The 25,685-nt window shown below is 53.8% G+C and overlaps 2 protein-coding genes across 2 annotated transcripts in view; one reads left to right on the top strand and one right to left on the bottom strand.

The window, feature by feature from the left end:
- The first annotated feature begins 64 nt into the window (after window positions 1-64).
- On the top strand, window positions 65-24,909 carry SIPA1L3 (signal induced proliferation associated 1 like 3). Its single transcript, XM_074930830.1, has 23 exons — window positions 65-162; window positions 1,383-1,455; window positions 5,926-6,001; window positions 10,994-12,560; window positions 12,852-12,982; window positions 13,091-13,279; window positions 14,039-14,213; window positions 14,296-14,399; window positions 14,907-15,064; window positions 15,715-16,291; window positions 16,428-16,702; window positions 17,725-17,973; window positions 19,031-19,165; window positions 19,256-19,374; window positions 19,480-19,580; window positions 19,846-20,195; window positions 20,329-20,508; window positions 21,360-21,522; window positions 21,665-21,830; window positions 21,916-22,047; window positions 22,141-22,219; window positions 22,309-22,393; window positions 22,503-24,909. Exons 4-23 carry the CDS (start codon window positions 11,273-11,275, stop codon window positions 22,650-22,652), a joined length of 4,806 nt encoding a protein of 1,601 aa, XP_074786931.1. The 5' UTR covers window positions 65-162; window positions 1,383-1,455; window positions 5,926-6,001; window positions 10,994-11,272; the 3' UTR covers window positions 22,653-24,909.
- The window catches only part of LOC141972722 (zinc finger protein neuro-d4-like), a 10,655-nt gene continuing 8,354 nt past the window's right edge, over window positions 23,385-25,685 (bottom strand). The window contains 1 exon segment of the mRNA XM_074930673.1: window positions 23,385-23,509. Coding sequence (XP_074786774.1) covers window positions 23,385-23,509 — 125 coding nt within the window.

The following is a 25,685-nucleotide window of genomic DNA, read 5'->3' as shown; positions in this document are numbered from 1 at the left end:
CGCGCTTTCACCCCCATAGACCACGCCTCCCCGGCCGTCTAGACACTCCCCTTCCGCCCAGGCCCCGCCCTCACCGCCGCCGCCGCCGCCGCCGCCGCCGCCGCCTCCGCCGCGCGCGCCCGCTCGGCGCCCCCCGATTGGCCGGAGGCCTCGCGCCGCCGGGTGAGTGACCCCCCGCTCCCGCCCTTTGCCCGCCTCAGTCTCCCCGGAGGCTCGGGGGAGACGGACCTGGGGGGGGGACGCGCTGCGGGCGGGGCCCGCCTTTAGGCCTCTGGAGCCTGGGCCTGGCGTGAAGGCCCTGCCGCGGGGGGGGGGGGTGTATATGTGTGGGGGGGTGGGTTCTTTTTTTTTTTTTTTACCCCCCCGCTTCCTCTTTTCCTGCTCCCCGCCGGGCGCTGCCGGGAGTTGTAGTTCAGGTACCGGGGGGGGGGTGGGGGGGTGAGGGGGGGGGCACTACAACTCCCGGCGGTCCCAGCGCTGGGGGGGGGGGGGGACAAGGAGGGTGGGGGGGGTAAGGGGAGGGGGTGGTGTGGTTGGGGGGCAGTTTGGGGGGGTCTGGGGGTTGTTTGGGGGGAGGGCAGTAAGAGGGGGGGGTGAGGGAAGGGCTGGGTTAGGGGCTGCCCCCCCCCCCCCCTCCCTGCTCAGCCCCAGGAGTGGTTGGGGGGGGATTGTGGGGTTGGGGGGGGCACTTGAGTTGGGGGGGTCAGTTGTGGGGTTTGGGGGGTCAGTTGTGGGGTTTGGGGGGTCGGGGGGGCATTGTGGGGTTTTGGGGGGATTGTAGGGCTTGGGGGGGTCAGTTGTTGAGTTTGGGGGGTCAGTTGTTGAGTTTGGGGGGGGATTATAGGGTTTGGGGGGGGTCAGTTGTGGGGTTGGGGGGGTCAGCAGCACTCACACCCCCACCCTGCGGTGAAATCATCGACTGTCGGGGAGCAAATCATTTGGGGGGGGGGGGGGAAGAACAACACCCCCTTTATACCCCCCCCCCCCAACAACAACCTGCCCTCATTCAGCCTGGGGGGGGGGACACCCCCCCCGCGTGTTCACGTTGAGTTTTTCCTCTTTTTTTAAAAAAAAAAAAAAAAAAAATTTAAAACACCCCCCGCCCCCCCCCCCCCCCCCCCCGTGTTGTTCACCTGCTCCCTGGTTTTATTTTATTTTTTTTCCTGTTTATTAATAATTTTTTTGTGCCCCCCCCCTCAGCGCTCCACCCGGTTTAAAAAAAAAAAAAAACCAAAACCGGATTGGGGCAAAACCCAACATTTTTGGGGCTGCGCCAAGGCTCTGAAAACCAAAAGAGAAACTGAGGAAGGAGGGGGGGGCTTAAAAAAAAAACAAAAAACAAAAAACCCAAAACTTTTAAAAATTAATTTATTTATTTCCAGAGCTGCCTCCTCAGGGGGGGGGGGACACACCCCGAATCGCCGTGGGACGAGTTGGAGAGCGCCTCTTTTTGAGGTAAAACCGTGGGATTTTGGGTCTACAGGTGTGGGAGCTGCTGGCAGCGAGGAGGGGGGGGACCCTGCAGTTGTATTTTTTTTTTTCCGGGGGGGGCACAGAGTTTTCTTCACCACTGGGCGCAACAATTCAAAATAATGATTAAATTTAATCCCAGCTCTTAAATTTTCCTGGAAAAAGCGAATTTGTGGGATGGATTTATCTCAGGGGGGGGCACACACAACCAGACCCCCCCCCAAAACCCCCCCGAATCCCCCCAAAACCCCAACCGGGGTTTATTTCAACGCCCCCACCCGGGCGTGGTGAAGCGACCGGCCCCTTTGTCCCCGGATAAATCGGATTTATTGGGGATTTTTTCTTTTTTTTTTGGGGGGGGGGACACACACAACACAAAGGAACTCTTGGAAAGTAATATTTTTTTTAAATGGGGAAAAATGGGGGGATTTGGGGTGATTTTTGCACGGGGAAATTATGGGGGGGGGGAATCTGTGCGGGTGCCGTGTTGGCAGAAGTTTCATCCTTGCCCCGTTGGGGAAATGGCAATTAAAAAAAATTAAAAATAATTTAAAATAATAAAAAAATTTAAAATAAAAATTAGTTTTTAAAAATTAAAAATAACAAAAATTTTTTAAAATTTAAAATAATAAATTAAAAAAACTTTTAAAAATTAAAAAACTTTAAAATTTTAAAAAATTTAAATAAAAAAATCATGAATAATTTAAGCCTAAAAATAGTTTTAAAAGCCTAAAAAAATAAAATACCTAAAAAAACCCCTAAAAAACTAAAAAAATAAAAAAAACCCTAAAAAACTAAAAACCCCCCTAAAAACCTAAAAAAACTAAAAAACCCCTAAAAACCTAAAAAAACTAAAAAAACCCCTAAAAACCTAAAAAAACTAAAAAAAACCCCTAAAAACCTAAAAAAACTAAAAAAAAACCCCTAAAAACCTAAAAAAACTAAAAAAAACCCCTAAAAACTTAAAAAACTAAAAAAACCCCTAAAAACCTAAAAAAACTAAAAAAACCCCCTAAAAACCTAAAAAAACTAAAAAACCCCCTAAAAACCTAAAAAAACTAAAAAAAACCCCTAAAAACCTAAAAAACTAAAAAAACCCCTAAAAACCTAAAAAAACTAAAAAAAAACCCCTAAAAACCTAAAAAAACTAAAAAAACCCCCTAAAAACCTAAAAAAACTAAAAAAAACCCCTAAAAACCTAAAAAAACTAAAAAAACCCCTAAAACCTAAAAAAACCTAAAAACCTAAAAAACCTAAAAAAACCCTAAAAACCTAAAAAAACTAAAAAACCCTAAAAAACCTAAAAAACCTAAAAACCCTAAAAACCTAAAAAACCTAAAAAAACCCAAAAAACTAAAAAAAAACTAAAAAAACCCAAAAAACTAAAAAAAAACTAAAAAAACCCAAAAAACTAAAAAAAAACTAAAAAAACAACAACAAAAATAAAAAACCTAAAAAAACCCAAAAAATAAAAAAAACCTAAAAAAACCCAAAAAATAAAAAAAACCTAAAAAAACCCAAAAAATAAAAAAAACTAAAAAAACCCAAAAAATAAAAAAAACCTAAAAAAACCCAAAAAATAAAAAAACCTAAAAAAACCCAAAAAATAAAAAAAACCTAAAAAAAACCCAAAAAATTAAAAAAACCTAAAAAAACCCTAAAAAATAAAAAAAACCCTAAAAAAACCCTAAAAAATAAAAAAAACCCTAAAAAAATAATTTAAAAATAGTAAAAATAATTTTAAAATTATTTAAAAAAAAATTAAGACTACTTGAAAACAATTCCCGGGCGCCCTCCCTGAGCGTTGCGGGGCGGTAATTAACCGCGGGGAAACGAGGAGCGGGGTATGCAAATGAGCCTGCAGGGGGAGGCTGTCAGCACACCCCAACTGCCCCGCGTTGCCCCCCCAAAAATATTAAAAAAAAAAAAAAAAAAAAAAAAAAGCCGTGCCCCCCCGGCCCCCCCGCAGGGCAGCGGAGGCGCATTTTAATTTTTTTTTAATTGATTTTTTTCACTTTTTTGATGAAATCCTCGCCCTGACCTATTTGCTAACGAGGCGCCGCCCCCCCCCGAGCCCCTTTGGGTTTATTTAGAAATATTTTGGGGGGGGCGCGCCCGCACGCCGCCCCCTTAATTAATTTCACCAATTAACCCCAATTTGGAGCCGCTGCTTCGCGCCGCCGGGGCTGCTGGGAGGGCTGGTTTTGGGGGGGAAAAGGGGTTTTCCTGGTGTTTTGGGGGGGCGCGCGGGGGCCGACGGGGGGGATTGGGGAGAAGTTGGGGGGTTTGGGGGCGTTGGGTCAAAAAATTGGTAGTTTGGGGGCTTTAGTGCAAAAGTTGGGGTTTTGGGGCCTTTTTTCAAAAATTGGGGGGTTTGGGGTTTAGTTCAAAAACGGGGGTTTTGGGGCCGTTTTTGGAAAACGGGGGTTTTGGGGCCGTTTTTGGAAAACGGGGGTTTTGGGGGTTTAGTTCAGAATTTGGATTTTGGGGCCTTTTTCCAAAAGTTGGGGTTTTTGGGTTTAGTCCAAAAGTTGGTTTTTTGGGGCCGTTTTTCAAAAGTTGGTGCTTTTTGTGTTTAGTTCAGAATTTGGGGGTTTTGGGGCCTTTTTCAAAGTTTTGGGGTCTTTTTTCAAAAGTTGAGATTTTTTGGGTTTATTTCAGATGTTGTTGTTTCGGGGCTTTAGCTCAAAACTTGGGTTTTTGGGGCCTTTTTCCAAAAATTTTGGTTTTGGGGCTTTAGTTCAGAAGTTGAGGGTTTGGGGCCTTTTTCCAAAAGTTGTTTTTTTGGGGCCTTTTTTCAAAATTTGGGGTTTTGGGGTTTTAGTTCAGAAGTTGGTTTTTTGGGGCCGTTTTTCAGAAATTGGGGTTTTGGGGGCTTGAGTTCAAAAATTGGGTTTTTGGGGTCTTTTTTCAAAAGTTGAGATTTTTTGGTTTAGTTCAGAATTTGGATTTTTGGGGCCTTTTTTCAAAATTTGGAGTTTTGGGGCTCGAGTCCAAAAGTTGGTTTTTTTGGGGCCTTTTTCCAAAAGTCTTTTTTTTTTGCGGCTTTATTGCTTGAATTTGGGCCTTTTTAGCTATTTTTAAAAAAAAAATGTTTGGAGCTCCCAAATCCCGGGGAATTCCCACGCTTTCACGTTTTGGGGGTGAAACTTTAAACCTTTTAATTTTTTATTTTTTCTTTTTAATCTGGAACTTCTCCTTAAATTTGGACACAAATCTTGAAACTTTTTTTTTTTTAAATCTGGAATTTCTCCACAGATTTGCACCAAGGGAAACTTTAAACCATTTTTTTTTTTTTTTCTTTTTAATCCAGAATTTCTCCTCGAATTTGGACCCAAGGGAAACTTTAAACCTTTTTTTATTTTTTTTCTCTTTTTAATCTGGAATTTCTCCTCAAATTTCAACCCAAGGGAAACTTTAACCTTTTTTTTTCCTTTTATTCTAGAATTTCTCCTCGAATCAGAACCCAAGGGAAACTTTAAACCGTTTAAAATTTTTATTTTTCTTTTTAATCTGGAATTTCTTAAACCATTTTAAATTTTTTTTTCTCTTTTTAATCCAGAATTTCTCCTCAAATTTGGACCCAAGGGAAACTTTAAACCTTTTTTTAAATTTTTATTTTTCTTTTTAATCTGGAATTTCTCCTCAAATTTCAACCCAAGGGAAACTTTCAACCTTTTTTTTTTTTTTCCTTTTATTCTAGAATTTCTCCTCAAATCTGAACCCAAGGGAAACTTTAAACCATTTTTAAATTTTTTTTTTCTCTTTTATTCTAGAATTTCTCCTCAAATTTCAACCCAAGGGAAACTTTAACCTTTTTTTTTTCCTTTTATTCTAGAATTTCTCCTCGAATCAGAACCCAAGGGAAACTTTAAACCGTTTAAAATTTTTATTTTTCTTTTTAATCTGGAATTTCTCCTCAAATTTCAACCCAAGGGAAACTTTAAACCTTTTTTTTTTTTTTTCCTTTTATTCTAGAATTTCTCCTCAAATCTGAACCCAAGGGAAACTTTAAACCATTTTTAAATTTTTTTTTTCTCCTTTATTCTAGAATTTCTCCTCAAATTTCAACCCAAGGGAAACTTTAACCTTTTTTTTTTCCTTTTATTCTAGAATTTCTCCTCGAATCAGAACCCAAGGGAAACTTTAAACCGTTTAAAATTTTTATTTTTCTTTTTAATCTGGAATTTCTTAAACCATTTTAAATTTTTTTTTTCTCTTTTTAATCTAGAATTTCTCCTCAAATCTGAACCCAAGGGAAACTTTAAACCATTTTTAAATTTTTTTTTTCTCTTTTATTCTAGAATTTCTCCTCAAATTTGGACCCAAGGGAAACTTTAAACCTTTTTTTATTTTTTTTCTCTTTTTTAATCTGGAATTTCTCCTCAAATCTGAACCCAAGGGAAACTTTAACCCTTCATTTACTTTTTTTTTTAATTTTTATTTTTAATCTAGAATTTCTCCTCGAATTTGGACCCGGGGGCCGCCGGGAGCATCACAGGAGCCCCCCGCTCTTCCTCCCTCCGCCCCGGTAAGGACCTTCTCCCCCCTCCTCTTCCTCACGGCTGTTCCAGGAACCGTCCCCCACCCCCCTGGGCCGGGATTGCAGCTGCCCGACGGGTTTTTATTTAAAAAAAAAAAAAAAATTTAAAAAAAAAAATCCCCATCTTTGGGGTTGATTAGCGTTAATTAAGGCGTCTCTCTCAGATAAACCGCGGGGAGATGGAGCGGTTTTGGGTTCGATTCCTCCCTTTTCGGTTTCGTTTTGTTCCCTTTTTATCGAAATTTATTTTTTTTTTTTGGCGCTGAGAAAATTAACGGCGGCCCCCGAAATGAGGATTATTTGGCTTTTAATCACCCCCTAATTAAGCACGGAGTTGCCAACTTCCCTTAATCGCTTCACTAATTTCGCCTCCCTCTTGGCCGCGGGTTGGGTTTAGTCTTGGCTCAAACCCGGAGCTGGGTTTAACTCGGGACAGGCCTAACCCCCACCCCGCGTCCTGCAGCGTCTTTTTGGGGCAATTTCAGCCCAAACCAGCTCCGGGAGGGTTTGTGTTTCCCGGGAAGCGTTGCGGTGGGGCAGATTTTCCTCGCGTTTTGGGGCGGTTTTCCCCCGTTTTGGAGCCGGCCGGGAAAGGCCCACGCGGTTCGTTAAATTTTTAATTGGAAATAGGCAGGGTTGGACTTTCTCTTCCAGTCGCCGAAGGCGTTTTGGGTAAGGAGGGGTTAAAAACCGTCGCTTCATTTATCAAAAGCCTGTGGTTAATAATTAAAACCGCTCCCAACGTTTTCCTCGTTAGCTGGGAAGGGCGGGGCCTTGCTGGTGCCAATCGCAGCAGCGGCTCGGGAGCAGCAGGATTGGGCTCAAAAATCCGGGTTTGGGGCTCGAAAAAAAAAATAATCCGGGTTTGGGGGTCAAAGAAAGAAAAAATCTGGGTTTGGGGCTCGAAAAAAGAAAAAATCTGGGTTTGGGGCTCGAAAAAAGAAAAAATCTGGGTTTGGGGATCGAAAAAAGAAAAAATCTGGGTTTGGGGATCGAAAAAAAAAAAAAGAAAAAAATTGGGTTTGGGGCTCGAAAAAAAAAAAAAAGAAAAAATTTGGGTTTGGGGCTCGAAAAAAAAAAAAGAAAAAATTTGGGTTTGGGGCTCGAAAAAAAAAAAAGAAAAAATTTGGGTTTGGGGCTCGAAAAAAAAAAAAGAAAAAATTTGGGTTTGGGGCTCGAAAAAAAAAAAAGAAAAAATTTGGGTTTGGGGCTCGAAAAAAAAAAAAAAGAAAAAATCTGGGTTTGGGGCTGGAAAAAAGAAAAAATCTGGGTTTGGGGATCGGAAAAAAGAAAAAATCTGGGTTTGGGGATCGGAAAAAAGAAAAAATCTGGGTTTGGGGATCGGAAAAAAGAAAAAATCTGGGTTTGGGGATCGGAAAAAAGAAAAAATCTGGGTTTGGGGATCGGAAAAAAATTTCCCCTTTTTCTCCCCTTTTTCTCCCCTTTTTCTCCCCTTTTTCTCCCCTTTTTCTCCCCTTTTTCTCCCCTTTTTCTCCCCTTTTTCTCCCCTTTTTCTCCCCTTTTTCTCCCCTTTTTCTCCCCTTTTTCTCCCCTTTTTCTCCCCTTTTTCTCCCCTTTTTCTCCCCTTTTTCTCCCCTTTTTCTCCCCTTTTTCTCCCCTTTTTCTCCCCTTTTTCTCCCCTTTTTCTCCCCTTTTTCTCCCCTTTTTCTCCCCTTTTTCTCCCCTTTTTCTCCCCCTTTTTCTCCCCCTTTTTCTCCCCCTTTTTCTCCCCCTTTTTCTCCCCCTTTTTCTCCCCCTTTTTCTCCCCCTTTTTCTCCCCCTTTTTCTCCCCCTTTTTCTCCCCCTTTTTCTCCCCCTTTTTCTCCCCCTTTTTCTCCCCCTTTTTCTCCCCCTTTTTCTCCCCCTTTTTCTCCCCCTTTTTCTCCCCCTTTTTCTCCCCCTTTTTCTCCCCCTTTTTCTCCCCCTTTTTCTCCCCCTTTTTCTCCCCCTTTTTCTCCCCCTTTTTCTCCCCCTTTTTCTCCCCCTTTTTCTCCCCCTTTTTCTCCCCCTTTTTCTCCCCCTTTTTCTCCCCCTTTTTCTCCCCCTTTTTCTCCCCCTTTTTCTCCCCCTTTTTCTCCCCCTTTTTCTCCCCCTTTTTCTCCCCCTTTTTCTCCCCCTTTTTCTCCCCCTTTTTCTCCCCCTTTTTCTCCCCCTTTTTCTCCCCCTTTTTCTCCCCCTTTTTCTCCCCCTTTTTCTCCCCCTTTTTCTCCCCCTTTTTCTCCCCCTTTTTCTCCCCCTTTTTCTCCCCCTTTTTCTCCCCCTTTTTCTCCCCCTTTTTCTCCCCCTTTTTCTCCCCCTTTTTCTCCCCCTTTTTCTCCCCCTTTTTCTCCCCCTTTTTCTCCCCCTTTTTCTCCCCCTTTTTCTCCCCCTTTTTCTCCCCCTTTTTCTCCCCCTTTTTCTCCCCCTTTTTCTCCCCCTTTTTCTCCCCCTTTTTCTCCCCCTTTTTCTCCCCCTTTTTCTCCCCCTTTTTCTCCCCTTTTTCTCCCCCTTTTTCTCCCCCTTTTTCTCCCCCTTTTTCTCCCCTCCCTGCTGTTTTTTGGGGGGGCAGAACATCCTGGGAATCTTTCTCCTAGAGCTTCATCTTCATCCCGGTGTCTGCTGGCAAGAGATTAAACGAGATTATTTCAAGAAGGGGATTAAAATGGGGAGGTTCAGGTTTTTGTGTTTTGTTTTTTTTTTTAGTAGGAATAAGATCTGCTGCAGTTTAAATCCCCAAATCTGGTTATTTCTCCCCTTCCCCCTGGATTTTGACCCAAACTCGGATCGTTTGGAGTCTCACGGGAGGGAGGGGAAGGATATTCCAGAGCGGGATGCAAATGAATTTAATTAATCACCCGCCAATTCCCAACCCGGGCCAGGGGACCCTCGGGTGTCATTTTTGGGTCAGAAAGCTGAAATTTATAAATTGTTGCTATTTTCACCCGGGAGGGGTGATGCTGCTGGTTTGGGGCTTTGCGAGACGAATCCAAACCCCTCGCCTCTTCCAGATAACGCAGGGATTTTTTTAAAAAAACAAATCTGTTGCAAATATTTAAATTTATTTTTGTCCGGCAGCTCCGAATTTGGGATGAAACAACGGGATTTTGTGTCTGGGATGGGCTGAGGAGGAACTGGAAAAGCAGCGTTCTCCTCCTCCTCCTCCTCCTGCCTGGCGAGGGGTAGAGTTCCCCTTGATTTTTTGGGGGAGTATTTTTTAGCTTATTTTGGGTCGTTTCTTCCCAGATTTAGTGAAGAAAAGGGGGTTTTGGGGCTCCGTATCCACGCGAGAACCGCCGCCACCGCGGGAAGGGGTTGCTTTTTGGGGAAAAAAAGGGATTTTTGGGGACTGTTTTCCATTGAACCTCAAGCGGGAGCCCCGGGCTCAGCACCCGGCTTTGCGGAGGGGCTTAAACTCCCTCCCAACAAGACCCGGCCCGCTCCGGAGCTGCCTCCGTACCCTCTGCCTGCTCGTTAGGCTGCGTTAATTAAGGCTTTGAGGCGTTGATTGACGTTCTCCTCCCAACAGCTGCCACCTTGGCCGGCTCGGGGCCGGGGGGGGGGAATTAGGGGGATTAGGCGAGGCTCAGCCACGGGGCCGGGGTGGGTTAATGCCGAGCGCAGACGGATTAACGCGCGGCCGTCCGTCTGTCCGGCGGCCGTCGCTCTTCCTGCGCCTCCCCAGCGGACCTCGGGGAGCAAAATCCCTCCTGGTAGAGGAGAAGATCAGGTTCAAGTCCACCTGAGGATCCTCAGTGGCTACAAGGCCGTGTAGTTCAGGACCACCTGAGGATCCGCAACGGATACGACTCTGCCCCAGGTCAAGTTTGTCTGAGGATTCTCAACGGATACAACTCTTCGTAGGTCAAGTCCACCCAAGGGATCTCAGCGGGTACAAGTCTACGTAGGTCAAGTTTTTCTGATGTTCCTCAAGAGATACAAGTCTGTGTAGCTCAAGACCACCTGAGGAACCTCAACGGGTTCAAACCTCCGTAGGTCAGGTCCTCCTGAGGAACCTCAAGGGATACAACTTTACGTAGTTCAAGTTCACCTGAGGATCCTCAAAGGATACAACTCTCTGTAGGTCAAATTTGTCTGAGGATCCTCAACAGATACAACTCTACATAGGTCAGGTCCTCCTGAGGAACCTCAAGGGATACAAGTCTACGTAGTTCAAGTTCACCTGAGGATCCTCAATAGATACAACTCTATGTAGGTAAAGTCCTCTTGAGGAACCCCAAGGGATACAACTCTACGTAGCTCAAGACCATCTGAGGATCCTCAATGGATACAAGTCTACGTAGGTCAAGTTTGTCTGAGGATCCTCAACAGATACAACTCTACGTAGGTCAGGTCCTCCTGAGGGACCTCAATGGATACAACTCTGTGTAGTTCAAGTTCACCTGAGGATCCTCAATGGATACAAGTCTGTGTAGGTCAAGACAACCTGAGGATCCTCAACAGATACAACTCTACGTAGTTCAAGTCCTCCCGAGGAAACTCAATGGTTACAACTCTACGTAGGTCAAGTTTGTCTGAGGATCCTCAATGGATACAAGTCTGTGTAGGTCAAGTCCTCCTGAGGAACGTCAACGGGTTCAAGCCTACGTAGGTCAAGTCCTCCTGAGGAAACTCAATGGATCCAACTCCACGTAGATCAAGTCCTGCTGGAGGGGCCGGGCAGTTTGACCTCACGTTGACCTTTCGGTTCTCCCGGGGGCGGACCTTCCAGCAAGGGCCGTGGCGATAGGACGGGGCGGGGGGGGAACCGTTTTAATCAAAAAAGGGGAAATTCAGACGAGACGGAAGAAAAACTGGCAACGCGCAGAGTTGGCCGGGTGGTTGGTGCCTCGTCCCTGGAAGGCTCCAGGGTTGGGTTGGACGCAGCCAGACCTTTTACTGGTTGTTTTTCACCCAAACCCGCGCCGGAAACCCGCCCCCCCCTAAAATAACCCCTTGGGGTTCCTCCTTGTGTTTAACCCTTTGTTCTCCTTCTCCCCACAGGCCGGCCCGGGAGCTGCGGCCCCCCCGCCCCGCCCACCCCGAGAAACGATGCGGCAGCAGCACCGCGGCGTCCCGGAGCGTCACGGCGTCCCGCTGCCCGGCACCGGGACGGTGCCTCCCGCCTCCATCCCGTCCCCGCGGCGGCCATGAACCGCCCCCCCCGCCTCCCACCGTCGGCTTCCGCCGCCGGACCATGAGCTCCCACCACCGCCCCCCCCCCCCCGCCGCGACACCACGACGGCGACGCCGACGTTTCCCCGACGCCCTTTTGGGCTCAAAATGGCGCCGTGGCGGCGGCAAGCGAACCTCAACGTTTGGCCACCGCCACGCCGGCCGTGCCTAAGATGGGGGTACGCGCCCGCATCGCCGATTGGCCCCCCAAAAGAGACGCCGCCAAGGACCCCCCCCCCCGCTGGTGCCAGCCCGAGCCGGGAGGCCGCCGGTAACCGGGAGGCCGCTTGCTGCCGCGGTTTTCCCGCCGGGCACCAACCTCTGGGTGGAATTTCGGGATTTCCAGCCCTTCCCCGCTTATCCCGGCGCCGTTCCAAGGACGTGGAATTCCAAGAGGGGTGGCCCCGTTCCCCGGCCCCGCGCGGGTTGGCTCCTCTCCGACACCGCAGCAGCAGCGAAGTCACCTTGAGCGAATGCGACCCCGAAGAAACCGCCACGGAACCACGAGGGCCGAAACCCGGCGGAGGAAACGCCGGCCTCTTCCGGGAATACGGCAGCACCTCCTCCATCGACGTGCAGGGTATTTCGGAGCAAAGTTTTTACGAGATGCTCAACGAATTCCGGACTAAAAAAAAAAACGATCGCCCGCCCGTTACCCCGGAGCGATTCGGCGAAACCGTTTTGCCGTCGCCCGCGGGGAGAAACGGGTCCCGCGACGACCCGCCCCCCCAACCCAAGGAAAAAACCCGCCGTAGGTGCCCCAAAAGCGACGCCGGCGCCGAATCCATCTTCAAAAAACTCCGGAGCGCTCGGAACGAGGGAGAACCGGGCAAGGAAACGGAGGAACCGCGAGCGCCGGAGCCGGGCAGGGCGTGGGTTTGCCAGAAAAGTTTTGCCCACTACGACGTGCAGAGCATGCTCTTCGACCTCAACACCGTAGCCACCAACCGAGCCGTGGTAGCCCAACGCCGTAACACCACCACGGGCGCTTCGGCTGCTTCGGCTCCTACCGTTCGCCCCGGGGCGTTGGGAGGTTCCGATCCGGCTTTTGCCAGCACCGAGGATTTAAACTGTAAAGAAAATTTAGAACACGACGTGGGCGACAACACCAGCAACGAGCTGCTCCTCAGCTGCCCCCATTTCCGCAACGAAATCGGCGGCGCCGGCGAACGCAACGTCAGTTTTTCCAAAGCTTCCACCCTTTCCCCGCCGCTCCCTTCGCTGGAGGCGGGGGGGTTTTCTGAACCTCCCCTCGACCTCCGACCCACCAACGCCGGCGTTTCGGTGCTGGAGGTCCCCAAGGAGCTGCAGAGGAACCCCAACCGCCTCAAACACTACAGCGTGGAGCACGTCGACCTCGGCGCTCGCTACTACCGCGAGCATTTCCACGGCAAAGGTAGACGGGACGGGGCAAAAAGGTGGTGGGGGGGAAAAAAAAAAAAACAAACAAAACCAAAAAAACACAATTCCGGTGATATTTTGGCACACGCTGCCTGCCGGTGTGTCCCCCGGGGGGTGTTCGATGGGGTAAAACCTCTTAAAAATAAAATTGTTTTGAAGCAGGGGAGGGGCGGAGCATCACCGCCACGGCGCTGGGCTGGTGGGTGCTGTCTTGGGTGTGTGTCCCCTGCCCCAAAATCCCCTTTTTTTTTTTTTTTTTTTTTTTTGGGTTTATTTTTCTCACCAGAACACTCCAACTACTTCGGCGTGGACGAGAAACTGGGCCCAGTCGCCGTCAGCATCAAACGGGAGAAACTGGAAGACCACAAGGACCACGGGCCGCAGTACCAGTACCGCATCATTTTCCGCACCAGCGAGGTCCGTCCCCGCGCAGGGAACCTCCCCCTCGCTTTTTATACCCGAAATTTGTCATTTCAAATTGAATTTTTTTTTTTTTTTACCCCCCCCCCCCCCCCCCGTTCTCAGCTCGTCACCCTACGTGGCTCCATCTTGGAAGATGCCACCCCCACGGCCACCAAGCACGGGACGGTGCGCGGGCTCCCGCTGAGGGACGCTCTGGAGTACGTGATCCCCGAGCTCAACATCCACTGCCTGCGCCTGGCCCTCAGCACCCCCAAAGTCCCCGAGCAGCTCCTCAAACTGGACGAGCAAGGGGTGAGCCACCACCACCTAAAACCCAGCGCTCCCAGTAAGGTTTTTGACTCCCACAAAACTGGGGAAGCTGCCTGCTCGTGGCCCGGATGGGCACAGGCTTCGCTGCGTAAAAATACCGGCTGGATGGTCCGGCCTAAAGGGTGGTGGGGGAGTTAAACCCGGTTTAACACCACTGGTGTCCCCCAGGGCTGGGTTTTGGGGCCACTAGATGAAGGGAATCGAGTGTCCCCGTGGTCAGTTTGCAGGTGACACCCAGTTGGGTGGGGGTGTTGGTCCCCCGAGGGTGGGGAGGCTCTAAAGAGGGACCTGGGGGGGTGATTGATTGATAACGAGCCAACAGTGCGGCCAAGATGGCCAACAGCATCCTGGCTTGTGTCCCCATACCCCGAGGGAATGGCCTCAAGCTGCCCAGGGCGGGGTCAGGCTGGATACGAGGAAAAATTTCTTTGCTAAAAAGGGTTAAAACCCACCAGAAGAGGCTCAGGGCAGGGGGGGAGTCCCCACCCCTGGAGGGGATTGAGAGTCGGGTTCCCCCAGCGCCGAGGGATGTTGGGAACGGTCAATGTGAGGTCAACGGTTGAACTTGGAGGATCTTCAAGCGTGTTCCCAACCTTGACAACTCTGTAATCTCTGGGCCTTTTGGGTTTGGTGGTTTGTTGGTTTTTTTTTTTTTTGTGTGTGTGTGTTTTTTTGTTTTTTTAATGATTATTTTTTTGAGGTGGTGACTTCTCGGCCCCCCCCCCCATTTTGTCCCCGCAGCTCTGCCGGCGGCACAAGGTGGGGATCCTCTACTGCAAGGCCGGGCAGAGCTCGGAGGAGGAGATGTACAACAACGAGGCAGCCGGGCCCCCCTTGGAGGAATTTCTCTCCCTCCTCGGTGAGAAAGTTTGTCTCAAGGCCTTCAGCAAGTACGCGGCCCAGCTGGACACCAAAAGTGAGTGACAGGGTGAGAGGAAGAGGAGGAGGGGGGACGCACGTCACCCTCCCCCTCTTGACCCTCTTCCTGCTCCCCGCAGCCGACTCCACCGGCACCCACTCGCTCTACACCACGTACCAGGACTACGAGATCATGTTCCACGTCTCCACCATGCTCCCCTACACCCCCAACAACCGGCAGCAGGTAACCCCTAGAACCCCGGGGACCCCCCGGTAAACCCACAGGAACCCTGTGGACCCCCCCAGTAACCCCTAGAAGCCTTAGAACCCCCCCAGTAAACCCCAAGAACCCTGAGGACACCCACTGACACCCCTCAGTACCACCAGGGACACCCACTATGCCCCAGGGGCCCCCCAGTACCCTCAGGAACCCCCACTATACCTCTGAGACACCCCCCAGTACACCCAGGGGCACTCACTATACCCCAGGGACCCTCCAGGGACCCCCACTATACCCTTGAGACACCCCCCAGTACACCCAGGGGCACCCACTGTACCCTTGAGAAACCCCCCAGTACCCCAAAAACACCCACTATATCCTTGAGACACCCACCATACCCCAAGTACCCCGAGGACACCCCCAGTACCAACCCCCCCACCCCTCCTTTTGGCGTTCTCCCCCGCCACCCCCGGTGATTTGGGTGCTTCCGGACCCACCCTTGACCACCCTTTCCCCCCCTGCCCCTTGGAGCTGTTGAGGAAGAGACACATCGGCAACGACATCGTCACCATCATCTTCCAAGAACCCGGCGCCTTGCCCTTCACCCCCCAGAACATCCGCTCCCACTTCCAACACGTTTTCATCATCGTCCGCGCCCACAGCCCCTGCACCGACAACGTCTCCTACAGGTAAACCCCGCCCCCAGCCTTCCACACCCCCCCCCAACCCCATCGGGATGTCAATCCCGTTGGAAAAGTCTTGGGTTTTCCATAATCCCCGTTGGGAGGAGTCTTGGGCTCTTCCGGTGGCCCCGTTGGGAGGAGTCTTGGGCTCTTCCGGTGGCCCCGTTGGGAGGAGTCTTGGGCTCTTCCAGTGGCCCCGTTGGGAGGAGTCTTGGGCTCTTCCGGTGGCCCCGTTGGGAGGAGTCTTGGGCTCTTCCGGTGGCCCCGTTGGGAGGAGTCTTGGGCTCTTCCGGTGGCCCCGTTGGGAGGAGTCTTGGGCTCTTCCGTCGGCCCCGTTGGGAGGAGTCTTGGGCTCTTCCGTCGGCCCCGTTGGGAAGAGTCTTGGGCTCTTCCGTCGGCCCCGTTGGGAAGAGTCTTGGGCTCTTCCGTCGGCCCCGTTGGGAAGAGTCTTGGGCTCTTCCGTCGGCCCCGTTGGGAAGAGTCTTGGGCTCTTCCGTCGGCCCCGTTGGGAAGAGTCTTGGGCTCTTCCGTCGGCCCCGTTGGGAAGAGTCTTGGGCTCTTCCGTCGGCCCCGTTGGGAAGAGTCTTGGGCTCTTCCGTCGGCCTTGTTGGCATTGAGTAACCTCAACCACCATCTTTTCTTCCATCTTGCCCAAGCGTGGCCGTCACCCGCTCCAAGGACGTCCCCCCCTTCGGCCCCCCCGTCCCCTCAGGCGTCACCTTCCGCAAATCCGACGTCTTCCGAGATTTTCTATTGGCCAAAATCATCAACGCTGAAAACGCCGCTCACAAATCCGACAAATTCCACACCATGGCCACCCGAACCCGCCAAGAATATCTCAAAGATTTGGCCGAAAATTACGTCACCAACACCCCCATCGATTCCGCCGGGAAGTTCAACCTCATTTCCTTGACTTCCAAAAAAAAAGAAAAAACCAAAGCGCGAGTCGGCGCCGAACAACACAGCGCCGGAGCCATCGCCTGGCGCGTCGCCGCTCAGGATTTTGCCCGCGGAGCAGAAATTTCTTGCGTTTTGGGTATTTCCAACGAATTTGTGGTTTTGTTGGATTTGGGCGCCAAGGAGGTCGTTTTCAACTGCTTCTGCGGCGACGTCATCGGTTGGAGCGTCGACGCTTCCACCCTCAAGATCTTCTACGGACGCGGGGATCACGTCTTCATCCGGGCGGGCGAGGGTGGCCCCGAGGACATCAAGGAAATCGTCCAGAGGTTGAAGGTGAGCGCCCAAAATGAACCAAATCTTTGATATTTTTCGGCGCTCCGCCTCGGGTTTGGCCTCGGTCCTACCGACGTGGCGCTGGGGGCGGGGCCGGGGGTGGAAGACGCCGCTCTTGCCACCGTTCTGGTTTCAGGTGATGACACCCGGTTGCGAGACGGTGGACATGACCTTGAGGAGGAACGGCTTGGGCCAGTTGGGCTTCCACGTCAAGTACGACGGCACGGTGGCCGAGGTGGAGGATTACGGCTTCGCCTGGCAAGCTGGTTTACGCCAAGGTAGCCGCTTGGTGGAGATCTGCAAAGTGGCCGTCGTCACCCTCACCCACGAGCAGATGATCGACCTCCTGCGCACCTCGGTCACGGTCAAGGTCGTCATCATCCCGCCCCACGAGGACGGGGCCCCCCGCAGGTACCGGGCAGCGGGATCGGGGGACGTTTTGGAGGTCGGGGTGTCCCTCTGTGGCCACGAGGCCACCGAGGTGATTAATTAATCATTAATTAGTCGTTAAAGAGCTGGGGGGGGCGGGGAGGATAGTTGCTTTGCCAGGGCTGATGGGATGGTTTTGGCTAAAGCCCTGCCAGGTGTCGGTGCCACTGGCCTGGTTTTGTGCCGCGAGGGCCCCGTTGGCCACTGGTTTTGTGCCACAAGGGCCCCGTTGGCCACTGGTTTTGTGCCACAAGGGCCCCGTTGGCCACCAGGCTCGTGCCCTTGCGAAGGGCCCCGTTGGCCACCAGGCTCGTGCCCTTGCGATAGCCCGTTGGCCACCAGGCTCGTGCTGTAAGCACCAAATTTCTGTTGGCCCCATGCTGTAAGCGCTGATTGGCCATTGGCTTTGTACCGTAAGTCCCAGTTGGCCACTGGTTTTGTGTCATAAGTGCCGGGTGGCCACCGGTTTTGTGCTGTAAGCGCTGATTGGCCACTGGTTTCGTGCCGTGAGCACCCATTGGCCGTTGGCTTTGTGCCATGGGTGCTGATTGGCAACTGGCTTCATGCCATAAGTGCCCATTGGCCCTTGGCCCTGTGCCATGGGCGTCCATTGGCTTTCTGCCGAGGGAGCCCATTGGCCATTGGCTTTCTGCCGAGGGCGCCCATTGGCCGCTGTCCCCGTGCCATGGGCACCCATTGGCTGTTGGCTTTGTGCCATGAGTGCTGATTGGCCACTGGCTTCATGTCATAAGTGCCCATTGGCCCTTGGCCCTGTGCTGTAGGCGCCCATTGGCCGCGGGCGCCCATTGGCCGTTGGCTTTGTGCCGCGGGCGCCCATTGGCCACCGTCCCCGTGCCGTGGGCTCCCGTTGGCCGTTGGCTTTGTGCCGCGGGCGCCTGTTGGCTTTGTGCCGCAGGCTCCCATTGGCCTTTGGCTTTGTGCCGCGGGCGCCTATTGGCCGCCATCCCTGTGCCCTGGGCTCCCATTGGCCGTTGGCTCCGCAGGGGCTGGGCCGAGTCGCTGGAGCTGACCCTGGCGGAGGCGAAGGCGGACCCGGAGCCCGCGGGCTGCGGCTACCGGCCCCCGTACCGCAGCAACGGCGGGTGGCAGTGGAGCGGCCCCGCCTCCCACAACACCCCCGCGGCCACCAAGTGGGCCGAGGTGGCCACCGGCGGGCACGGGCCGGCCACGGGGCGGGCGGGCAAGCAGCCGGCCGTGCCCTACCGCGAGGCACAGCCCCTGCACGGGAAGAGGTGAGGGGACGGGAACTGGGATGGGACTGGAACGGGAACGGGGACAAGAGTGGGAGGAGGACAGGAGTGGGGTGGGAATGGGGACTGGGATGGGGACAGGAATGGGATGGGGACTGGGACAGACTGGGATGGGAACGGGGACGAGGGAATCGGGATGGGAACTGGGACAGACTGGGATGGGAGGGGGGACGAGGGAATCGGGATGGGAACTGGGACAGACTGGGATGGGAGGGGGGACGAGGGAATCGGGATGGGAACTGGGACAGACTGGGATGGGAGGGGGGACGAGGGAATCGGGATGGGAACTGGGACAGACTGGGATGGGAGGGGGGACGAGGGAATCGGGATGGGAACTGGGACAGACTGGGATGGGAACGGGGATGAGGGAATCGGGATGGGAACTGGGACAGACTGGGATGGGAACGGGGACGAGGGAATTGGGATGGGAACTGGGACAGACTGGGATGGGAACGGGGACGAGGGAATCGGGATGGGAACTGGGACAGACTGGGATGGGAGGGGGGACGAGGGAATTGGGATGGGAACTGGGACAAACTGGGATGGGAGGGGGGACGAGGGAATTGGGATGGGAACTGGGACAAACTGGGATGGGAACGGGGCCAGGGACGAGGGAATCGGGATGGGAACTGGGACAAACTGGGATGGGAACGGGGACAGGGACGAGGGAATCGGGATGGGAACTGGGACAAACTGGGATGGGAACGGGGACAGGGACGAGGGAATCGGGATGGGAACTGGGACAAACTGGGATGGGAACGGGGCCAGGGACGAGGGAATCGGGATGGGAACTGGGACAAACTGGGATGGGAACGGGGCCAGGGACGAGGGAATCGGGATGGGAACTGGGACAGACCGGGATGGGAACGGGGCCAGGGACGAGGGAATCGGGATGGGAACTGGGACAAACTGGGATGGGAACGGGGCCAGGGACGAGGGAATCGGGATGGGAACTGGGACAAACTGGGATGGGAACTGGGGCCGGGGGGCGCAGGCAGGAGCCGCCCCCAAGCCCTTATTTCCCATTGCCCCCCCCCAGGCCCGTCAGCTTCCCGGAGACCCCCCAGCCTTCCTCGTCCTCCTCCTCCTCCTCCCACCGCCCGCCCTCGGGCAGCTTCTCGGCCCCGGGCAGCGCCGGCCCCCCCTACGCCCGCTACAAACCCTCCCCGGAGCGGTGGGTGCCCCCCGGGGGTTGGGGGGGGGCATAACAAATCGGGGCGAACCCGCGGCGTTTCGGGGCCGCCTGACTCTTCCCCTCGGGCAGGTACGTGGCCACGCCGCGGGCCTACGAGCCACACGCCGGCCACGACGGCCCCTCCAGCGGCGACTCCTCCTCGGGGGGGTTCAGTAGCCACGAGAGCACCATGGAAAGGCACAAACCGGGTACGGGAGCAAAACTACCCCCCCCCCCGCCCCTTTTATTTTTATATTTTTAAATATTTTTAACACGGGGGGGGGTCCCGGCGGGGACGCCCACACTCGTTACAGAACCACTGTGGCACGTCCCGGCGCAGTCCAGGTTGCCCGCGGGCAAGCGAACGGGCCGGCAGGAACCCACGGGGAAAGACTCGCCGAATCGTCGCTCCAAGGTGGAAATAACGGGGTGACCCTTTGTGTGTCCCCCCCCCACCCCACCCCCGGGCCCCCCCTCCCCATTTCGGGCAGCCCCGGTGATGGGTTTGTGGGGGCCATTTTTTTTTTTTTTTATTATTATTTTTTTTTTTTTCCCTCCTCTTTCGGTTCTTTTTTTTTGTTTGTTTTTTTGCGGGGTGTGTTTTGTTTTTTTTTTTTCGGGGAGTGTGGTTTTTTTTTTGGGGGGGGGGGTGTTTGTTTTTTTTTTTTTTCTGGCAACAGGGTGACCCCCAATCGTCGAGCAGCAACACTCTCTCCAGCAACGCCTCCAGCGAGGAACGCTGTTGGTTCGACGGACACGACCCCCCCGAAAACGACCCCCCCGAACCTTCCTGCGGCAAAGGAGCTTCCAGCGACGGCGCCGTCGACGCGGCCTTGGGGAGCGGGGGGGGCCCCCCGAAACCTCCTCCCTCTTCTCGCCACCCAGCTCCTCCCCACAGGGATAAACCCCCCAAAACTCCACCCGCTGCTGACGGGGGCAAAAAGAGGGACCCGTCCCCCCCCCTCGGTGGAAAAAGCCACAGGGGGACCCTCAGAAATTCGGGGACCCCCGATCTCTTCAAGCAGCCCAGGTGAGCACAGGGGCCCCCCCCCCCAAAAAAAAAAAAAAAATTGGGGGGTGATACCAGCACCCCCTTTCCCTGCTGTGAGCCTCGCTTCCCCCCTACTTTTTTTTTTTTTTTTTTTTTGCCCCCCCCCCGGCAGCTCGAGCTCACGACTGGGCTACCCCGGCTACCAGCCGCCCTCAGCCGAAGCCCCCCGGCCCCCCCCTTCTGGCCCCCCCCTTTCTGCTTCGGTCCCCAAATCTTTCTTCTCCAAGCAAACGGTCAGGAACAAACACGCGGCCGGGTGGAAACGCCCCGAGGAGACGCCGGACCCCCAAAAGTGAGTGTGGGGGGGTTTGGGACCCCCAAAAGTGAGTGTGGGGGGGCTGGGACCCCCAAAAGTGAGTGTGGGGGGGTTTGGGACCCCCAAAAAGTGAGTGTGGGGGGGGTTTGGGAACCCGAAAAGTGAGTGTGGGGGGGTTTGGGACCCCCAAAAGTGAGTGTGGGGGGGGTTTGGGACCCCCAAAAGTGAGTGTGGGGGGGTTTGGGACCCCCAAAAAGTGAGTGTGGGGGGGGCTGGGACCCCCAAAAGTGAGTGTGGGGGGGGCTGGGACCCCCAAAAGTGAGTGTGGGGGGGTTTGGGACCCCGAAAAGTGAGTGTGGGGGGGTTTGGGACCCCGAAAAGGGAGTGGGGGGGGGGTTTGGGACCCCCAAAAGGGAGTGTGGGGGGGTTTGGGACCCTGAAAAGGGAGTGTGGGGGGGTTTGGGACCCCAAAAAGTGAGTGTGGGGGGGGGGCTGGGACCCCAAAAAGTGAGTGTGGGGGGGTTTGGGACCCCCAAAAGTGAGTGTGGGAGGGCTGGGACCCCCAAAAGTGAGTGTGGGGGGGGTTTGGGACCCCCAAAAGTGAGTGTGGGGGGGTTTGGGACCCCCAAAAGTGAGTGTGGGGGGGTTTTGACCCCAAAAAGTGATTTTTGGGGGGGGGGGACCCCAAACATTAATTTTTGGGGCAGGCAGGACCTCAAAAGTAAGTTTTGAAGCAGGGGGGGGCCACACCCACCCCACAAGGCTTGCGAGACCCCCAAAAATCGGGCGGTAGGACCCCAAAAATTAACTACGGGGTTGTGAGGGAGGGGGGGGGGGTCCCCTACTCCCCCTAACCGCCCCCCCCCCCCCCCCCCCTAACCCCCCAGGCAGGTGGACGCCGGCACCAAGAACGTTTTCGGGCAACCGCGGCTGCGGGCGTCACTGCGGGACCTGCGCCCCCCCCGGCGCCCCCCCAAATCCACCATCGAGGACGACCTCAAAAAACTCATCCTGATGGACGCCGCCCCCCCCGAGCCCGACCGCGCCCCCGTCCGTTCGAGTTCATTTTTTAATTATTTTTTTTTTTTTTTTTCTTCACGCTTTTACATCAAAATTAACTCCACGGGGGAGACGCGAGGGGCTTCCTCCTCCGCTCCAATCACCCCCAAATTTTTTTTGGAACCCCCCCCAGACCCCCCCTAAGGGGCTCCAGCGGACGCTGTCGGACGAGAGTCTCTGCGGGGGACGCCGGGACGCCGCCCCGACCCCGACAGACCCCTCCGTTTACCCCTCCAGCACCCTACCCGGTCGTCGCCAGCACCCCCCCGCCACCAACGGCACCCTCCCGGAAAAAAAATGTAAGCTGACGTCCTCAAAAATTTATTTTTTTGGTGTGGTTTTTTTTTTTTTTAATTATTTTTTTTTTTAAACGTTTCGCCGCAGCCGCCATCTCGGCGTCGGAGCTGTCGCTGCCGGAAGCTCGGGACAAACCCCCCCTGCGTATGATGCCGTTACCAGACACGGCTACTGGGTTGGAATGGGCCAGTTTGGTCAACGCTGCGAAAGCTTACGAAGGTAAAAAAAAAAAAAAAAAATCCTAAAAAAGTGCTTTTTCACCCTAATTTTGTTGGTTCATTCTGGGGGGGGGGGTGTGTGTGCTCTTCGCAGTGCAGCGCGCCGTCTCCCTCTTCTCCCTCGCCGACCCCGATCCCCCCGAGAGGCTTCCCCGGGAGGTTTCTCCGCTCAGGTAGGGATATTTTTAGAAAGTGGGGGTGTCCCTAAAGCCCCCCCCTGTTGCTCCGTTTGAATAATTGTGGTTTATCCACCCCAAAAAAGCCAACCCCCCCCCGCTTTGGATCTGCCGGGCAAAGTGTCCCAACTGGAAGCCATGTTGAAGCAGCTCCACAGCGACCTGCAAAAGGTAACGAAAATTTGAGGGGGGGGGGGGGGGGGGAAGGGATTTTTTTTTAAAAAAAAAAAAAAAAATAATAAATTGGGGGGTGTCGTGGGGTGTCCCCCCCCTGACTCAGGAGAAGCAGGACAAGGTGGTGCTGCAGGCGGAGGTGGCCAACCTACGCCAGAACAACCGGCGCCTGCAGGAGGAGTCGCACTCGGCCGCCCGACAGCTCCGACGCTTCGCCCGCATCTTCTCCGGCGCCGGCGAGAAGGAGGAGCTGTGAGGAAAAAAAAAACCGGGGGGGGGACACACACACACCCCCCCAACGCCTTTGGGGGTGCTGAGGCCTGCCCTGGGGACAGCAGCACCCCCTATATATATGTATACCCCCCCCCAAGAACAACAACAACTCGCCTCGGACTGGACTGGCCCTCTGCCCCCCCCCCCCCCCCCCCCCCCATGCCCTTGAACTCTCTCTGCTCCCAGTGTGACTGGAGGGGGGGGGCTGTAGGGCCCGGGGGGGGGGGCTATAGGGGCCTGAGGGGGGCTGTAGGGCCCGGAGAAGGGCCCTGAGGGTGTCTATAGGGCCCTGGAGGTGTCCGTAGGGCCCAGAGAAGGTCCCTGAGGGCGTCTATAGGGCCCCGAGGGCATCTATAGGGCCCTGAGCACGTCTGTAAGGGTCCAGGAGGCATCTATAGGGCCCTGGAGGTGTCCATAGGGCCCTGAGAAGGACCCTGAGGAGGTCTATAAGGGTCTGGGAAGCATCTGTAGGGCCCTGGAAGTGTCTGTAGGGCCCAGAGAAGGTCCCTGAGGGCGTCTATAAGGGTCCAGGAGGCATCTATAGGGCCCTGAGAGTGTCCATAGGGCCCCGAGAAAATCCCTGAGGGCGTCTATAGGGCCCTGGAAGTGTCTGTAGGGCCCAGAGAAGGTCCCTGAGGGCGTCTATAGGGCCCTGGAGGTGTCCATAGGGCCCAGAGAAGGTCCCTGAGGGTGTCTATAAGGGTCCAGGAAGCAGCTATAGGGCCCTGGAGGTGTCCATAGGGCCCTGAGAAGCACCCTGAGGGTGTCTATAGGGCCCTGGAGGTGTCCGTAGGGCCCAGAGAAGGTCCCTGAGGGCGTCTATAAGGGTCCAGGAGGCATCTATAGGGCCCGGAGAAGGGTCTTGAGGGTGTCCATATAGGGCCACAAGCATCTCAATGGGCTGAGAAACTCTATATGGGACCAGGGACCAGCACTGTAGGGCTACAAACCTCCATATGGGCCCACGAGCATCTGTAGGGGACTGAGAGCATCTATAGGGGGTCAAGAGGGTTTGCCCACGGCCAGGAGCCACCTTATGGGACCAAGAGCCTCCATCTGGGGCTGAGGAGCCTCTATATGGGACCGAGAGCATCTGTAGGGGGTCACGAGCCTCTATACGGGACTGAAAGCACCTATAGGGGGTCCTGAGCCTCTATAGGGGACCAAGAGCATCTATAGGGGGTCACAAGCCCCTGTATGGCACTGAAAGCATCTATATGGCACCGAGAGCATCTATAGGGGGTCAGGAGCCTCTGTAGGGGACCGAGAGCATCTATAGGGGGTCCTGAGCCTCTATACATGACCAAGAGCATCTGTGGGGGGTCACAAGCCTCTATAAGGGACCGAGAGCATACTATAGGGGACCCTGAGCCTCTATATGGGACTGAGAGAATCTATATGGGACTGAGAGCACCTGTAGGGGGTCATGAGCCTCTATACGGGACTGAAAGCACCTATAGGGGGTCCCAAGCCTCTATATGGGACCGAAAGCACCTATAGGGGGTCCTGAGCCTCTATATGGGACCAAGAGCACCTATAGGGGGTCCTGAGCCTCTATACGGGACCAAGAGCACCTGTAGGGGGTCCCGAGCCTCTATAGGGGACCAAGAGAATCTGTAGGGGGTCACAAGCCTCTATATGGGACCCTGAGACTCTATATGGGACTGAGAGAATCTATAGGGAGTCTCAAGCCTCTATATGGGACCAAGAGAATCTATAGGGGACCGAGAGAATCTAGAGGGAGTCCCAAGCCTCTATATGGGACCGAGAGAATCTATAGGGGACCGAGAGCACCTATAGGGGGTCCCGAGCCTCTATATGGGACCGAGAGAATCTATATGGGACCGAGAGCACCTATAGGGGGTCCCGAGCCTCTATATGGGACCGAGAGAATCTATATGGGACCGAGTCTCTGTGGAGGGGGGGGTGCAGAACTGCAAAGGCAATAAGGGGGGTTGAGGGCTCCCCCCCCCCCCCCCCCAGCCCCTTTTTCTTTGTCGGGGGGGGGGTGGGGGGGTTGCAAACTCATTAATAATAATAATTAATAATATAATAATGAATAATTAATTAATAATAATAATCTTCCGGGAGAGTTGGAGGCGGGACGAGCACTTTCTCCAGAAAAAAAAAAACACAACAAAAAAACCCCAAAAAAACCCCAAACCTAAATTATTTTGTAGACGAACCAACGCCCCGAGCGGCTCAGGAAGGGTTAACCCCCCCCCCGCGCCCCCCCCCGACCCCCCCCCCCCCCAAAAAAAATCCTCTTTATAAAACACTATATTTGTATAAATCGCAGCTTTGACCCTTTTTGCCTTTTTTTTCCCCATTTTCTACACACGGTTTGGAGGCGGGGGGGGGGGGGGGCCGGCGAAACACTGAACCTCACTGGGAGCCCCCCCCCCGAAAAAAAAAAAACAAAATATTGAGGGGGGGGCACGCACCCCCCCCCTACACCCCCCCCCGCATTTTATTAAAAAATATTCAATCTTTCCCCCCCCCCTCCCCTAAATTTTTGATAATTAAAAAAAAATTCTGGGCCCCCCCCCCCCCTCCCCAGGGGGGGGGCATTGGGGGGGGGGGCACAATAAAATGGGGCTTCCACCTGATTTTTGGGTGCTGGGGGGGTCCCATCCCCTATTTTTGGGCGCTGGGGGGGTCCCATCCTCTATTTTTGGCCGCGGGGGGGTCCCATCCCCTATTTTTGGGTGCTGGGGGGGTCCCATCCCCTATTTTTGGGCGCTGGGGGGGTCCCATCCCTTATTTTTGGGCGTGGGGGGGTCCCATCCCCTATTTTGGGTGCTGGGGGGGTCCCATCCCCTATTTTTGGGTGCTGGGGGGGTCCCATCCCCTATTTTTGGGCGCTGGGGGGGTCCCATCCCCTATTTTGGGTGCTGGGGGGGTCCCATCCTCTATTTTTGGGTGCTGGGGGGGTCCCATCCCCTATTTTTGGGCGCTGGGGGGGTCCCATCCTCTATTTTTGGCCGCGGGGGGGTCCCATCCCCTATTTTTGGGT

The sequence above is a fragment of the Athene noctua genome, chromosome 35, assembly GCF_965140245.1.
Source record: "Athene noctua chromosome 35, bAthNoc1.hap1.1, whole genome shotgun sequence".
NCBI classification, from domain to species: Eukaryota; Metazoa; Chordata; class Aves; order Strigiformes; family Strigidae; genus Athene; species Athene noctua.
Note: the sequence above shows the minus strand (reverse complement) of the source record. Positions and strands in the feature narration are given on the sequence as shown.

Bases quoted from the DNA above. Each gene is read 5' to 3' on its own strand.
- SIPA1L3 (XM_074930830.1), top strand. From the start codon at position 11,273: ATGGCGCCGTGGCGGCGGCAAGCGAACCTCAACGTTTGGCCACCGCCA. The intron at 17,974-19,030 runs GTGAGGGGACGG...GCCCCCCCCCAG, and splicing joins CAGCCCCTGCACGGGAAGAG to GCCCGTCAGCTTCCCGGAGA. The intron at 22,048-22,140 runs GTAAAAAAAAAA...TGCTCTTCGCAG, and splicing joins CGCTGCGAAAGCTTACGAAG to TGCAGCGCGCCGTCTCCCTC.